The following is a 16844-nucleotide window of genomic DNA, read 5'->3' as shown; positions in this document are numbered from 1 at the left end:
CAGAGAGTTGCAAGCAAAGAACCAAGTACTTGCAGATTAAGCTACATCGTGCAAGAGAGTGTATTCAAAAAGGACTGGTTCAGGTGTCCTACATGGCAGGAAATGAAATTCCTGCTGATCTGTTGTCTAAGGTTGTTAACAGAGAACAACTTAAGGTTTACGTACAGAGGTTGCAATTGGGTGAACCACAGGTACTACAGGTTACACAGAAAGGGGGAGGATGTTAGGATATTTCCGTTCCACCTTAAAAGGGAGCAGGCTGTGTAAGTCAGAGTCTGCGTATTTCCTGTTTCTCAGGATGTTTATGTTTGCTATTGCTTTCGTTTTCTCTCTCTGCGCCAGAACACGCTAGCAGTCAGTCATGTTTTTCTTTGTTCTGACCAACGCTGAATAAACATTCTAAATGATACTCTCCTGAGTGCAACTTTTGCTGTGTGAATTCTGCTGACAGAGTGTGCACCAGCCCAGGAATGTGGCAATCTGTTTCTGAGGCTTGGTGTCGCAAATTGCTGATACTGCGTGACTACGGGAGATCGATGGATCGTCCGGAGACGACGTGGAGGCAGTGATGGCCTTTGTCTCCCTGGCAGTATCCCAACAAATCCTCCTTGGCTTGTCTTTCCCAGTAGGGAGAGAGCCCCCATTAGGGGCTTTCTTTTGCAAAAAGGTTTTCCCCATTTTCGCCTGTTTAATTGTGGGGCTAGTCAGGGCTGTTCCCAGCTTACCTGGAATCACTTTCATTTATAGTATCCCCATAGGTTGGCTTTATTTTGGGTGATTGCAGTGCTGTTGGCTGAATTTTAATCTAGCCTTGGGCGGGAGCACTATTTTGAGTTCCTTTAATATTGCAATGAGACAAAAAGGCAGAGAGCAGAAGCAGGGAGGCCTTCACGGCCTGCACATATCATTCAAGCCTAAGCCTGCTAATAATAATAATAATAATAATAAATAATAATAAATTTTATTTATATCCCGCCCTCCCCAGCCGAAGCTGGGCTCAGGGCGGCTAACAATAATCAAATAATCAAACAATCAAATAATCACACATTCTAAAAATATTTCTACGTTGCTCCCGCAACCTGGGACCGGGCTGACTGGCCTTTATCTTCTCTGAGGCCAGGGGCGGTCCCGGCCCCCAGGAGACCCGCCGCTCCTGGCCTTAAGGCGAGCACTCCTCCTGGGAGAAACCAGTTCCCTTCGCCTCTCTGCCCTGAGCCTCTGCAGTTCAGGAAAGGCCGAAGGGTTACTGGGCCCAGGGGGAGACTCACCTGTAGGCACTGAGTCCTCAATCACCTCTGGAGCCAGAGTGGACTCACCTGGTGCCTGCTCCTGAGGATCCGGCACAGGTGTAGGCACTTCAGAATCAAGGCCCTGCCCCAGTTCAGCCGGCCCTGTAGGCGGGGACTCCTGTGCAGGCTGGGATTCCTCCGGTTCAGCCTCTGAATTGGATTCCCAGGCCATCACAGCAGTACAGTAAATTGTTAAGTCTCTGTGACATGTGACTCATTCTCTCTCAGAATGTATCTGTTTGTTTGCAGGCTCACTTGTTGCTAATGTATATCTTAGGCAGACAGAGTGGAGCCAGAGGCTCTCTGTGCCTCCAATGAGCACTCTTTGTATGCTCTTTAACTATGCTGTTTCTGAACAAGTTTATTTTCTTCAAGTTTGTTTTTCCCTGATAGTGGCGACTGCCGTTTTAGAGACGAGCCATTGTGGCTTAGTGGCTAGAGTACAGGACTAGGACCTGGGAGACATGGTTCATATCCCCCACTTAGCCATTGTTATAACAAAGCAAAACAAGCTGCTCCTTTTGGACTATTTTGTTGCTGGGTAGTTTGGCTCATTCGTGATATTGCTCCCAAAAAGAACTTTGGGTTTCTTGAGGAGGTGTTTCCCTCTAGAGCAGTGTTTCCCAACCTTGTGCCTCCAGATGTTTTTGGCCTACAACTCCCATCATCCCTGACCACTGGTCTTGCTAGCTAGGGATGATGGGAGTTGTAGGCCAAAAACATCTGGAGGCACAAGGTTGGGAAACACTGCTCTAGAGAGCAAGCAGGGGTACCTGGACAGGCGGTGGGCTGCCTCGAGTTTGTTATCTCATTGGAAACATTTATGTCTGGCCTAGCAGGTGATCCTAGGTCTTGGCCCGCTTGGCCCTAGAATTTGATGGCCTCTGGCAGTGTTTCTGGCCTGAATAGCGTCCCCATGTGGTGCACAAAGCATTGGTTTCACCTGTTCCTCACACTGTTTAGGTTTTTTCTTTTTGCAGACTATGACAGGGCCTTTGCAGATGCCTCCAGAGCTTGCCTCTCCTGCAGAGGATGACTTGATGATGCCCCAGGTGCCTGCTTCTAGAAGGAAGCGTCTTCAGAGGCAGGAAAAAGCGGAGCAGGGATGATGCTTACACCTCCTTGCAGGTAAATAATCACTGGGCTCTGATGATGATTCAGACATCACCTTGGACCTCTCCAGGGGTCAGGGTGAGGCTGTTCCAGGTCTTTAGGGATCATCCTGGATAGCTCAGCTGGTCAGCATATGGTGCCAGTAATGCCTAGGTTGCAAGATTGGTCCCTGTATGGGACAGCTGCATGCTCCCTCATCACTCTACCCGGACACAGGTCCAGCGCCGAGGGCCTTTCTTTTAGAAGACATCTAAGGCAGCCCTGTTTAGGGAAGCTTTTAATGTTTGATGCATTACTGTATTTTAATATTTTGTTAGAAGCTGCCCAGAGTGGCTGGGGAAGCCCAGCCAGATGGGCGGGGTACAAATAGATGATGATGATGATGATGATGATGATGATGATGATGATGATTATATTGTGGGAGAGTGGACTAGATGATCCTCGGAGTCCCTTCCAACCCCACTATTCTATAAGTGGTCATTGACTATGATGGGAATGTTAGACGCAGGGCTGCCATCATCCCCTTAGCTTGCTAGGATCGCAGGGACGGGGACATGTGGACCACTTGCGCAGCTCCACATTTCAAATGGAAATTCCCTGAGCAATAGAACCTGAAGCTGGTATGCAGGAAGCTGGCCCGGTGGCAGCTTTGTTGGGACTACTTTAGGGTTTCTGGCCAGTGTTGGCCCAGTAAATTTACATATCATGGTGGCAACACAAGGCAGGGCATCTTGCCCAAGCGGGGGCTGGCAAGCAATAACTCAATACCTCTCGCCCATATTTCCATAAAAATATCTCCATTGAAAGCCGGGGCTAAAAGGTTATCTAGATGGGTCAGTAGCTTTGTGCTTATGGGAAGGGTTTTTCCCAAGGTTTGGGATTCCTCTGGCTTTTTAGCCAGTGGCTCAGAATACAGCAACTCAAAAGCCAGATAAAGAGCTACCTGTGGTAGCCAGAAAGAAGGTTAGGAAGCAGCTTGCATTGGGACGTATGGTGGGATCCCCTTGATTCTCCTTCTAGTCCCGATTTTCATTTATCCCCATTGGGGATCGTCCCTAAAAAAGCCCCATATAATTCCATCTGATCCATATTTATCGCATCCCAAAGCCACCCTCCGGAATTGTTCCGTGAAATATCTTTGGATCAGGCAGTTGACCTTACCAACAAATTGGAGGAGGTGCCTTGTTGGCATTATGTGATATTGAATTGGCTGTTAGGCTGCTGCCGGTTCACCCTTAAGATTTTAAGTAGTTAGGCTTTAATTGGATGGTCCTTATATTGATAAGGCGATGCCAGTGGGTTGCTCAATAGGCTGTGCAGCACTTGAGTCCTTTAGCGCCTTTCTGGATTGAACATTGCGAGTCAAGACTCATTTAACTGGGGGTATCGTTATGTGGATTATTTTACTGGCTGGTTCATGTGACACCAGCCTCTGCTTAGCTTACTAGATGCCCCTTTATTCCCTGAGGAGCTGGGTGTTCTGTTGGCAGTGGAGGACAGTCGGTCCTACTGCCCCTTTTAACGTATTTGGGGGCTAGCTGGATACCGTTGCTCAAACATCTGCTTGCCTGTGGAAAAGCTGTTTGCCTTGAAGGACGTTATTCTTGTAATACTTCCTCTGAAGCAAGTGTTGCTTTGTCAGATCCTAACATTCCTAGGTCAGTTAAATTTTGCATGCAGGGTGGTTGTTCCAGGCTGCCCCTTCCATTCCTGCTTGGCCAGGTGGTCTCATGGCCCGGGGTCCCTTCATCATCATGTACAGTGGCCTTGAGCCTGGCAGGGCAAGGAAATCATATGTAACCTAACTTTTCTCGAGTTTTCCCCATTGTAGTGTCAGCGCACATCTGGACTGAGGAGTTTAGGGACCATCAGGTCTGTCTTGGTCTGCTAACCAGACAGTGTGAGAGTCCTGGCAAAACGGTCCTCATGCTCTGGCAGAGTCTTCGCACTGCTTAAGGTTTAACATTGCGTTTCTGCTCGCTTTATTTCGGGATCATCTAATGTTTTTCCTGTTGCTCTATCCTGTTTTTTCAGTTGGAGAGCTTCAGATCCTGGGCTCTGGACGCCCAGCTATAGCCGGATTTTTCTGGAGCTCCTGTGGCACTTGGCAACAATTAATAATTATGAGGAGTAGTAGCTTACGTTTCCCCATGCGCTTTTGAGAAGGCCTGGACTGATTTCTTAAAATTTAGCTGGCAGTCCTTGGCCATTCAGAGGAACCTGCCCCCATCCTCTGAGCAGGACCTGCAGTAATTCGCTCACCTGCTGCAGATCGGATGCAGTGTTAAAACTATCAGAATTCAGTCCGCTGCAATGTCTGCTAGAGTAAAGCTTTAATTTTTTAGAGACCCTTCTAAAAGTGTGTCGTGTGCAGGGTCTCGGAAGGTTGGAATAGGCTCCAACCTTCACAGGACAGTAGGCAGGAAGTTGGTCTATCTTTGACCTATGCAGTATCCGCAACAAGTTAAGACTTGTCGGCTGGTTCAAGATCAAGACGAGACTTATTTCAGTATTCCATTGTAATTTTGGTGTACTGAGGGTTGGGGAAATTGTGTTGGAGCCAGCACGGGGCTGAGAGTTTGGAGGCTTATTGCCTCAGGACTTTTCCATATCTGCTTTGGAGCTTGGAATAAGTGTCTGGAGCTCTAAGTCAGACCTAGTGAGCAGGGTTGCCACCATCAGGCTTCCAGTCACAGGTGAGGTGGGCCCTTGCCCTGTTATTGGATACCGGAAATATTTGGCTTTTCATTCCCCTGGGGGCTGGCTCGATCCTAGTGCACAGAAATGGGTTCCGGTTCGACAGGCATCTAATTGCTCACGTCGTGCGCCAGTTATTGCAGCCTGCGGCTTGCCTACCGCTGAACACGACTCATTCCTTCCAAATAGGTGCTGCTGCAAAGGCTGCGCACTGGGGCCTGTTAGTAGACAGGATTGTGAATACGGGTCATTGCTGTGCGCATTTGGATTGTCGGCCACAGCATCATGCACTGAGCTGGCAAGCACCCTGATGAGTCTGGACTGGGGGCGCCATCTCGGCCTTCCTGCCCATGTTTCTAGCTCCAGTCCACATCTGGATTGTGGGGCACAGCATCGTTTACTGGGCTGGCATCAGAGCTAGGCAGTCTGGAAGGGGACTGAGTCTTGGCCTCCCGCAGCATGCGCAGGTGTTGTGAATGTCCAGGCGCAGAATGCAGTGGAGCGAATTCATCCCGCTAATTAAGCAGAGGGTGCTTTCGGATGCCCCCCCCATGGCAATTGTGGTTCAGCTGGGGGAGAATGATGTGGCAACTTATGATTGCTTTACTTTGCGCTCCATGATTCAGAGAGACTTGGGGGAATTGGTGACCTTAATACCCACAGTTAAAATATTTTGGTCACAATTGCTGCAAAGGCGCAATTGGCACGACATTTCTCGACCTGAGGCTGCTGAAAGGGCCAGGAAGCGCATTAATTCCGCAGTGTGTAAGAAGGTGGCGGATTTGGGTGAATTGGTTATTTCCCGCCCAGATATTACCTTCAAGGCTCTGGCCCTTTACCGCAATGATGGAGTACATCACTCCACTGGGGAATGATGTTTGGTTGGATGCGGTAACTGCAAGGTTGAAGGTTGGGTTGGGATTGTGAGTGGTTGGCAGCGAGTGTATAGGGCTCGATTGGCGGTTAGGCATTGGTTATAAATTGGTGGAGGAGGGGTTAGGATAGGCTGGGCCTGCCCCTCCATGGTTGCTGCAGAAAGGGAATTCCGTTAAAGGAATCCTGGGGCTTGCCATCTTTTAGTCCAATCCCTGGAATGGGACTAGGGCCGGCAAGCCTTCGGGGAGCATGCGGATGAGAATTGAGGGTCTGTGACTCAGCTCCATTTCTCCCCGACTTGCTTTCCCCCGCACTGTCTTTCGGTGGTGCCCAGAAGTCAGTTCTGTCCCCAGGTGGGGGGACAGATAGTCTTAACCAATGCCTAAACAACCACTCACGGTTTTGTATTTAAATAAAGTTGTGGCCAAAATTATGCCAAAAACCTTAAACAAAAATTAAGTGTGCATTGTGAGTTATTTGGGACGGGCTTGGGGACATCGACACGCAATTATATGTGTTATAATACTCATATGTTCAGACCATTCTCTGAATCACTTTATACAAAGTGAGAAAACAGTTTCCCAGACAGATGCACCCTTGACCAATGTCCTAAGTATCTACAGGGTTTCATCCTTATGACCCAAACTTGGTTTTAGTAATGTATTTCTGATTAATGCTTCAACATCTAAAGCAAAACCACACTCTGGGAAGCGATGAGAACATAAGATGGATCCTGTTGATTAAGCCAAAGCTCTCTGTATTCCATAATCCGGTTTCTCGCAGTGTCCATCCAAATTAGCAGCCATCACCACATCCTACGCTGGCAGATTCCATGGTTTGTGTCCAGAGTTTATGTTTCAGAGTTACCTAGTGGTTTACCATGCTCTGGAAAATGGCACCATCAAAGTCTCACTGCACGATGATATACTCATTACATTCGCTGCGTACTCACTACACGTTTAAACCCAACCCCCTTCTCTTGCCACAATTCATGAAGCTATTTTTAAAGAGCTTTGCTAATTAAAGCTCTGTGAGGTTTAAGCAACGTTCTCCAGGTTTCTTTTGGAGGAGGCATGCTTTCAATGTGATTAAATGTATGGTGTTTATGCAGCCACCAGCTCACCCTTTCTTCTGTAATATATCTTAATTTCATACCTCATAATATGTTTTGTTTTTCGTTTTGATTGCTTATTACCTAAAAAAAATTCCATGCCTTTCTTTTGATCCATATGGAGCCAAGGCCAGCTTGGAGCTGTGGTGACTCTGAAGTGGGTTTAGAGGTCCACTCCTGATGCACTGTAGCAACTATTGTCCCAATGTCTCAAGTCTGAAATTCTGATGCTCAATCCTATGAAAGTATAGGAGCTGATAAGACTGAATTATTGGAATGAAAGAAAGCTTACTCACCATACCATATCTTTCCAGTTATATCACAAACTTGAGCAATAATTTTCCTTGGTTTCTCCCAAAATTTGCTAACATCACTTTCTTGCTGGTTATTCATCTTCTTGTAAATATGTAACACAAATGAGACAGCCCAGAGACACAAAACCGTACATATGAATGGTGAATAAATTAAAATCAGAAGCTTAAGTAACCACAAAGGGTGAACCACTGAGGTCCAATATTCTTCCAAATAAGAAAAACTGATCCAGTTTTCCAGAATTTGAGAAAACCAGCTCATGGTTTCCTAATCTGAAGCACCACGTGTATGCCAATGAAAGAAATATATGAAGTGAAAATTTCCTCCGTTGTGATGGTATTTTTTTCAACTGTTTACCTGGAAAACAGAAAATGCAGTACATTAGTTTGAACTGTCATCCCAGAAGCATTCATGATTACATGAAATCTCATGTGATTTAATATTTTCCTAGTTTTCCCCACTGTAACTTGCCAAGTAGACGTATTGTTTTTCCAGCATCCATCATGGGGATGTACAACATTACAAATGTATGACTCCATCATTTATTTGATGTAAAGCAAGCTGGTTTCATTCCACTGCTGAAGTATTAAGGAAAGTGGGAAAGGGTTACTTCTCTTTGAGTCAGCATAAATGGTTCCCTGCCCCCTAAAGAGAGACATGGAGACTGTTGGAATGATCCAGTTAAAAAGTGGAGAACTTTGTGAAGATTTAATCTGAAGGAATTTGGACACATTGCAAGATCTTTGACTGAGAGAACTCTGGCAGTTGCAGGTCTTTGTTAACAACTGGACTTTGCTCTTTCTGTGTCGACTTTGCCTCATCAAGGACTTTATAAGTCAAAATGCTCTCTGGGCTGTAGAGTGTGTTTTTTCAGTGTCTTTCTGCCCCCCAAAACTAACTTTGCTGCACAGTTGTTCCCTATGCTGGGCCTAACCACTCGACTTAAATTGTGTGGTGCAAACACAACACTGAACAAGATTGAGGGTGGGTAGAAAAGTGAGCTGAAGGGTAGCAGCATTTGGGGATACACCGCAAAATGTATCTTTCTGGGGATGTGAAATGGAAAACAGCACTGCTGCCAGATAAGAACAGATGCCGATGGCCAAACCCTGTTTTAACTGCCTCTAGAACTTCTTTCCAGTTGGGTTATTGGAGATCATGCCACAATACTCAGCCATCACATTTCTGTCTTCAACTTACTAAGTCATCTTAACATCCATTAGTTTTACATAGTCGAATTGTATATTTTTGATTCTACTCTATCTTCACTACATTTTTCAACTTAATGGTATGAGAAAATTGACAAGATTTGGGGGGGGGGGGTTGTGCCTATAGTAGCTGTGTGATAGGATAAAGTAATACCTGAAAAAGCCATAAGTGCTCTAGTTCCTCACCCCCGAGAGCCACGAAAAACTAAATTTCACTGCTGTGGTTTGTCTCAGATCAGTTGTACCTTGGTTTTCAAATAGCTTAGTTCTCAAACGTTCTGGGAAGCCGAACGTCCAGTGGGGCTTCCACGGCTTCTGATTGGCTATAGGAGCTTTCTGCAGCCAATTGTAAGCCTTGCTTTGGTTTTCAAATGTTTTGGAAGTTGAACAGACATGGTATGACTGTAAACCTTACTGCTTACCTTACTTGACAAAGAAGAAGTGAAGAAGTGTGCATGCACACGAAAGCTCCTACCAAGCAGTGGCGTAGCGTGGGTTATCAGCACCCGGGGCAAGGCAAGTAATTTGCGCCCCCTAACCCATGGATTTGCGCCCCCTAACCCGTGGATTTGCGCCCCCCCAACCCGTGGATTTCCCTAACCCCCAGATGTTGCGCCCGGTGCGGCCGGCCCCCCCTGCACCCCCCACGCTACGCCACTGCTACCAAGAACTAACTTAGTTGGTCTTTAAGGTGCTACTGGAAGGATTTTTTTTTGTTTTGACTATGGCAGACCAACACGGCTACCTATCTGTAACTGCTTACCTTACTTGACAAAGATAAATGAGCGGAACAAGATGGTGTTTGATAGCTGTGACGCAGGATGGAAAAAAAGTGAATTCCTACCTCTTTCGTGGGAGTCGGAAACATCTTTTGGCTGATTTTACAACGATCTGAGACAATAATTTGGGAAATATCCCACAACATGCAGTGCACCTGTTTGCAGGTTTTTCTTCTTTATGGGTGGGAGAGAAAGCGAAACGGGTGTCTAGCAACTCCCCTCCCTAGAGGGGAGACTTGTGTGGTCCCTGGAAAATATATCTGTGGAATATATTCCATTGTAATTGCTACATATATTAGCGAACAGTATGCTTAACAACTCAACAACATGGGAATTTACTGAATCATAAAACTTCAAATGGCAGGCTTGGACAAGAGCCTGGACTGGAAGATAAGAGTGAGCCAGGGAAAGCTTCCTTGGCAAACAGACAAAGGAAATACACACACACACACACACACACACACACACACACACACACACAGTATATATACAAATTAAACTACGCCTGACAGATGAAAGGATATATGATTGTTTAACATGACTGAGAATCGATTAGCCAGTGACTGAGGACTTTGAGAGTTTAAGATCAGAATGTGGAAAATATGAGAACAAGAAGAAGAGGGCAGAAATATCATTATGTGAGATGAGTTCTTCAGAAGTCCAGAATATGGGAAGTCCATGTAAAATTTAATAATTAATAATTCAGATTGTACCATAATTTGGTTTTTGTTTTGTTTTGTTTTGTTTTTGAATTGGATTATGATTTGATTTGATTTGTTATTAATTGGATGTTCTTAATTGAAAATTATTATTATTATTATTATCATTATTATTAAGATCCTTTCCACCCACCCTTGCTAAGAATGGGGAAGCCCTCATTACTGGTATTTGAGGAATGGTGAATTCCACGGGGGCACTATTTCAACTGAAACAAAATGTTTTTATCTCGCATATATCTGAGTCTGCATGCAATGCTTTCCCACTGTTGGCTTGGACAATAGTACTGTATACACTTGACATTAGCTACCATCCATATCTATGCCAGCTTCAAATCAACCCTGACTAAAAGAAATGAACATCCTAGCTGTGTTTTATGTTGACAGTGTGGAAACAGGCTAAGATGTTCATACAACTAGGTTTTACACGCACACAAACACACAGAGAGAGACACACAGACAGCATTTCTCTCTCTCTCTCTCTCTCTCTCTCTCTCTCTCTCTCTCTGCTGACTCCTGCACAGGAAGTGACAAATAATACAACTACTAGGACATTTGCAGGGTCTAGTATAGTTTCAGACTGAATGAGAGACTTTGATGAGATTCCTGCATTGAAGAGGGTTGACTAGATGACCCTTGGAATCCCTTCCAGCTCTACACTTTATGATTCTATGAACAATTTTTTTTTACTTACATTCCTGGTAAGTCTAAATCGCCTTTGCTTCAGTCACCTCTCTGTGGATGCAGCAGAAGTCCTGTCTGGTGCACTTTTTCGTAGGCTAATTTCCACCCCTATGGAGACACATCCCTTTCTGTGCTGCTTTAAAGAGACTGTGATGAGTGTGCCATTTATATGAAGAAAGCAAGCACTGTGAAAAAGACATAATCCTAGGGAGTCTGCCGCTAAGATGAAAGATTATGAAGTCACACCTACAATAGCACTTAAGAATATATTGGGTCACAGAGCACCAGTTATTGACTAAGGTATAAAGGTAGGTGTTGTAACAAGTGTGTTACCTCCATTTGCTGTTGGCTTCTCCCACTATGAGCTGTGTATGAGATAGGAAAATGATGCAATACACAAACCTTAATAACATGTTCGGTTTACAATATAGATTCCTTGTGCTGCTCCAGTAACAGCTCTTCCATTGGCGCCATGCTGCATTTAATTATGCAGCATGTATCGCTTGCTTTGGAGCCCCAGAAATTCCAGGTTGACAGGCTCTGATATCAAAGGGTCTCTGGCAGGTGGAGGTGAAGGATCCAAGTCCAGCATGCATTTGTCAGTTAAGTCAGAGGAATAATCGCATACATACATGTTGGTCCTTTTTAATCTGTCATGCAGTGCCTGCAATTCAGTCACAGACTCATTGTAGTAATGCTCGTCCCCCAACCTCTTGCCCCTCCCTTCTCCTGTCTCTGCTCTCCGGCCAGACCAGGACGCCCAGGACAGGGTTGGCGGACGAACATACGTTTTTGCAAAACAGAACAAACAAAACCCGGTAGGGCTGCCACCACTCCCTCTGATCCAGGGGATCCAGAATCACAACCCAGGGAGAAGGCCGTGACCCATTAGCCTGGCTGTCCCCTTCTCTACAAGCTGTATCCACAGGCTTGCAGGCAGAAGTTCTACGGTATAGCGTAACCAAGCGTAAGGCTAGGACTTAGCTATTCCCTTTTGGAAAGGCACACAACTAAAACAGTTTCATCTTTAAAATGTTTATTTTAAAATAACATAAGAAACATGCTAAAATAGCAGGCACATCTTTTAGAACGTTACAGGTAAGAAAACAACAAAGCTACATAGACTAACTAAGATTACATACTTACAACTCTAACACAAAGATAGGATAGTTGATGTTCTTTAAGCCTCTGCAAGTAAAAGACGATCGAAGATCTCCATTTCAAAAGATGAATAGCGGCCTATTAAGCTGGAACCATAGAGCCGGGCATCTTTGCGATTTGCAGGGCAAAGGCAGAGAGGCCAAGAGCAGAGGATTCTCTGATCTTTTATTTCCAATTCGCAACCTGCGTCGTAACTTTCAAGCCAATCATAAACTCAAATTATTTTTTTGAATGCACCAATGATCGGCTTGCTAGTCTATCAATTTACCTCTTGACAGCTGGGCCAATTTGGAATTCAACTTTTAAATCAAAGGGTTTCCTCCCTTCCGCCAGAGACACATTCCCAGGCAATTCAAGGGCAGATAACAACACTGGGAGGGGGAATGTTTACATCATTGAACTCAGGTGTTAGATCCTTCATTAATCAAGACATCCTGGGTTCTAATAAACCTTTCAGCTGAGGAGTCAGTTGTCTAGAATTTTAAAGATACACAATTCCTTTCCCAGGGTCCTTGTGGCTGATGAAACTCCCACAAGGCCTCACTCTCTTTTGCGTGGCCAAAGAATAATTTTCTAAATATTCCTACTTTACTACACTCATTAAAAAGTGAAGTTCATCAGGCGGTTTACAATATGATGATGATCATATCTATCTACATATCTATATCTATATCATCTATATCTATATCTATATCTATATCTATATCTATATCTATATCTATATCTATTGTCAGGCTTTGGGGGATTTTATCCGCTCCCCCTCCCCCGGTGGCAGCAAGAAGCAGAGAAAAACAAGAAGAGTTCTTACTAATGAGTTTATTCAATCATTACAGCGAGAGACAAATGAATGCAGTCAGTCTCTCATTATTGGCATTGCTCCAGCTGAGATCCTCTGCACTTCCTTCCCTTGCTGGGGAAAAAGGGGGCGGAGCTCAGTTCCAGCAACTATCTCATTGGAGGAAGACTGAAATTAGCAGAGCTCCAACCGGGGCTTTTGATGAACCAATAAATCTTAAACAATTAACTGCCGGAGTCATCTCGTGTGGGGGGGAGAGACCCAAGCCTTACATTCTTGATCCTCCATTTCTATGAATATTTTATGAATTTCACTGATTTCCCCTTTTATAACTGTATTTTCTTCTTTATCTCCACTTTTTATAGAGCAGTCTCTATGCTCCTACAAGTTCAAAGACCAGAAATGCTGCAACACATGGCTCTTGACCATAAAACCTCTAGGTCCTGGTCTCCATGGCAACCATGGAGCAAACAGGGCTCCCTCATATTCTCAGGAGTGTCAGGCGATGAAGCAGAACAGTGCCTGGAAGGGACTCAACAGCTTGCAAGGCAACATCTCTCTCTGGAAAGCCTGTGGTTTTTATCTGCCTTTTAGAAGACATGACTAAACAACAAAGTGGTTTTAATGAGTTTTAATCAGCTTTAACTCTTCAAGTGATTCATGAAGTGACTAGTGAAGATAAGATACATGTGTTTTTTATGTTTTTATGTTTTCTGGTTCTGTTTGGCTTTTACAAGCCATGGATATTTGTTCTTAATGAGTCTATGACTGAATCGCAGACAGAGTGCTGCGAGTACAATTCCTACCTTTATTACTTAGTCAAGAACTGATTTTCTGTGATGCAATATGTTATTGTGCATTATGAATGTTCTTATAGGTGTGATTCCATACTTATGTTGATTACAAATGGCCACAACTTCCAAAGGCCGCCTCCCCAAGCCTTCTCTCTTTTTCACAATGCTTGGTTTCTTCATACAGATGGTGCACCCACATCAGTCTCTTTAAACCTTCACATAAAGGGATGTGTTTCCATACAGGTAGAAATGTGTCTATGAAAAAGTAGAGCACCAGACAAGACTTTTGCTGCTCTCAGAGAGAGGTGACCAAAGTCAAGGCAATTTAGGCTTACCGGGAATGTAATTAAAAGGTTTTGTTCATAGAATCATAAACTGTAGAGTTGGAAGGGGCCCAACGGGTTGTCTAGTCAACCCCCTGCAATCTCAACAAACGATCCTTGCTTAGTTTTGCAAATGTGCTAGTAGTTGTGTTATCCGGCAGTTCCTGTTCAGGGATCAGCAGAGAGAGAGAGAGAGAGAGAGAGAGAGAGAGAGAGAGAGAGAGGAATGCTGTCTTGTCTGTGTACATGTGTACAAACCAGTTGTATGAAAATCTTAGCCTGTTTCCACATTGTCAACTTAAAACACAGCTAGGATGTTCTCTATTTGTGGAGATGAAATTATACACTTACAGCTTTTCCGATATTATAACACTGAGAAGCAGAAATTAAATTCCTCCCTATAAAACAGCTATTATTGGAAGCAAAACATCTGTAGTTTAAAGGCCCCCCTTTATCAATTTTGTCTCTTTACCCATCCTTTTTTGTTGAAAGATGTAGTGAAGATAGAGTAAAATAAAAAATATGCAATTCAACTATGTAAAGGTCTGTTTTCAGATGACTTAGTAATTTGTAGACAAAAATGCAATGGCTGTGTACTGTGGCATGGTCCCCAATAACCCAACTGGAAAGAAATTCTAGAGGCAGTAATAACAGGGTTTGGCCATCGGCATCTGTTCTTTTCTGGCAGCAATGCTGCTATTCCACTTCACATCCCCAGAAAGAGGCACTTTGCAGTGAATTCCAAAATGCTGCCACCCATCAGCTCACTGTTTTTCCCACCCTCCGTCTTCCTCGGTGTTGTGTTCGCACCACATAATTTAAATTGAGTGGATAGCCTCAGTACAAGAAACAACTGCGAACCACCAACAGCCGAGTGGAGCAGAGCCTGTTGGAGCACTGCGGGCTCTTCTGCTGCAGGCGGCTCTTCCCCAGACTCCAACGCTCGCTCCCGAACTCGCACCAAGCTGCCCACAGCAGAAGAGCCCGTGGCGCTCCGAGGGGACCTGCTCCCATTGGCTGTTGGCTCTTGCCCCAACTGCATGGCAGCTAACCATTTTGGCGCCATGCACGGCGCACCGTGTAATGTTGTGGGAGCTGCACGACGCATCCTGTTGCATGTGCCAAGCTGTGGGTTCCTTTGCTGGCTTTTCCGCTGTTGACACACGCTCCCAGCACCACCCGACGTGCCAGTGCAGAACAACGGGGAATGCAAGCGGCAGCAGAGGAAATATCTCCGGACACGATCTGCTGCACGCCAACAGTGCCGATGGCAGCAGCAAATCCCGACGAATAGGAGCTTGCAAATCCCAGGTGAAACAGTTAGCCACCATGCAGTGGGGGGGGGGGGGGGAGGCAGCAGGCAGACAGCGTGGTGACTCATTATCTTTTATCACCCAGTTTGTACTATTGACTATTTCTTCCTTGTCGCTAGACTTTTCAAGGAGACAGGGAGAGAGTGCTTTACAATAATTGATCGTGCCATATATTGGTTTCCAGGTAAGTTATTAAATTTAAATCATGCTTTTTTATATAAAATATGTGAAATATGATATAAAATAAAGCTATAAGATATACAACAATGCTATAAAATATAAAGCATTGTATCAGAATCAGGTGAAAAACAACACATGAAATATCAGCAAGAGTCCTCACAAAAAGGAAGTTGGAAACTGCAGGCTTGCTTTTGGCCATTTACAACCTCAACCTCTTCTCCCAATAATGTTTCAGGCATCATATTTGAATCAGGGAATGTTTCCAATACAGCATGTCAACCTGGGTCTTTTGGCCCATTATCACATTGCAGGAAAAACTTACCTGACCACAAAACAGCTATGAGAGTGCCTCTTCTTCTTCTTTTACTGTAGTAATTGCAAGACAATTCCTGTGCTTCCATGCAGACATTTCATGCTTTCTTGGACAACTTGTCTACATTCTTCCTCAGGGATCTAAGAACTGAAGGAATCTGGATAATGTGACATCTGATCTCTATGCTGTAACTGCAGGCTCTCATATAATAATTACTGCTGACTTTAATACTAGAATAGGACAAGGTTTAGGAAAATGCGTCTCTAAGTTGATGATTTCCTCAAGTACAAAGAGTTTTGCAAAATTCAGTAATTAGTAAAGATGGATATTCGTTACTGGAAAGAACAACGCAAATTATGGGAGTCTGCTTGGGAGCATCTGCACTAGCAAACCACCTGTGCAAAATCCTCTGTATTCAAACACCACTGGGTGGCAGCTGGGATGGGGTGGGATCTACAGCTAAGTAAAAGGGCAGAAGCCCAAGTGAAGCTCCAAAGACATGTCTGTGGCTTTCATAGCTTGTCCAACCTATTACCAAATCTGCACACAGATCCCAGAAAACATGGCCCCACCCAAACACATGGCCAATCAAGCACTCCCCCCCCCACAGCTTTTATGCCCCCATGTGACACTGCAATCAAACACATGTGGCACCCTTGTTGTAGTGTTCATGGCCCTCCACTGCCACTCCCCCCACATCATCTTCCTCTGATGACACCACAGAAAGGTCATGGAAGGAAAGAAGGACCGAGCCCAAAGTGTGCTCTTTGGGGGTATTCCACTGGTTCATTAATGCAGCATATATTCTCTACCCATATATCTGTGGATGAATCTCTGCTGTTTTCCACCAGCAAAGCCTCCTCTGTGCCATGCGTGTATCTCTCTCTGTGTGAGTATGTACTATATCCAAAAGCTCTGCAGCCTAAAGGGATTGAAGTTTTGGGTGGTGCAGCAAGCACTATGGACTGTATTTTTAATCATAATGCAAACTTGAATGTACTACTAACTTGACTTGAGGAACACATGTGTAAAAAGGTGGCCACCTCCGCACTCAACCCCACTCAGTGTGCTTTCCAAAAAAAGCCTACTGTTAGAACATCTGAACAAAAGAGAAATTAGCATAAAGTCCCCCTTCATGAAATCCTAGTTGAAATCTATTAGCAGAGAGCTATGCTTGTG

General features: G+C 44.7%; 1 protein-coding gene and 1 long non-coding RNA gene across 4 annotated transcripts in view; one reads left to right on the top strand and one right to left on the bottom strand.

The window, feature by feature from the left end:
- LOC310848640 (DGAT1/2-independent enzyme synthesizing storage lipids-like) overlaps window positions 1–16844 on the bottom strand; it is a 48346-nt gene that overhangs the window by 15130 nt on the left and 16372 nt on the right. Inside the window, exons 1-2 of one of the 2 annotated variants that reach the window (XM_083748016.1) lie at window positions 10796–10991; window positions 7383–7755 (exon numbers count right to left, since the gene is read on the bottom strand). In XM_083748016.1, the coding sequence (XP_083604142.1) occupies window positions 7383–7659 (277 nt within the window). In that variant the 5' untranslated portion in view covers window positions 7660–7755; window positions 10796–10991. Of the gene's footprint in view, window positions 1–7382; window positions 7756–10795; window positions 10992–16844 lie in introns of those variants that run through there. The other variant, XM_083748017.1, reaches the window with a different exon arrangement.
- LOC310848707 overlaps window positions 1–16844 on the top strand; it is a 178061-nt gene that overhangs the window by 158627 nt on the left and 2590 nt on the right. The window lies entirely within an intron of this gene.

This window comes from Podarcis gaigeae, assembly GCF_964106915.1.
Source record: "Podarcis gaigeae genome assembly, chromosome: 7".
Lineage (NCBI taxonomy): Eukaryota > Metazoa > Chordata > Lepidosauria > Squamata > Lacertidae > Podarcis > Podarcis gaigeae.
This window is presented reverse-complemented; position numbering and strand designations above follow the sequence as displayed.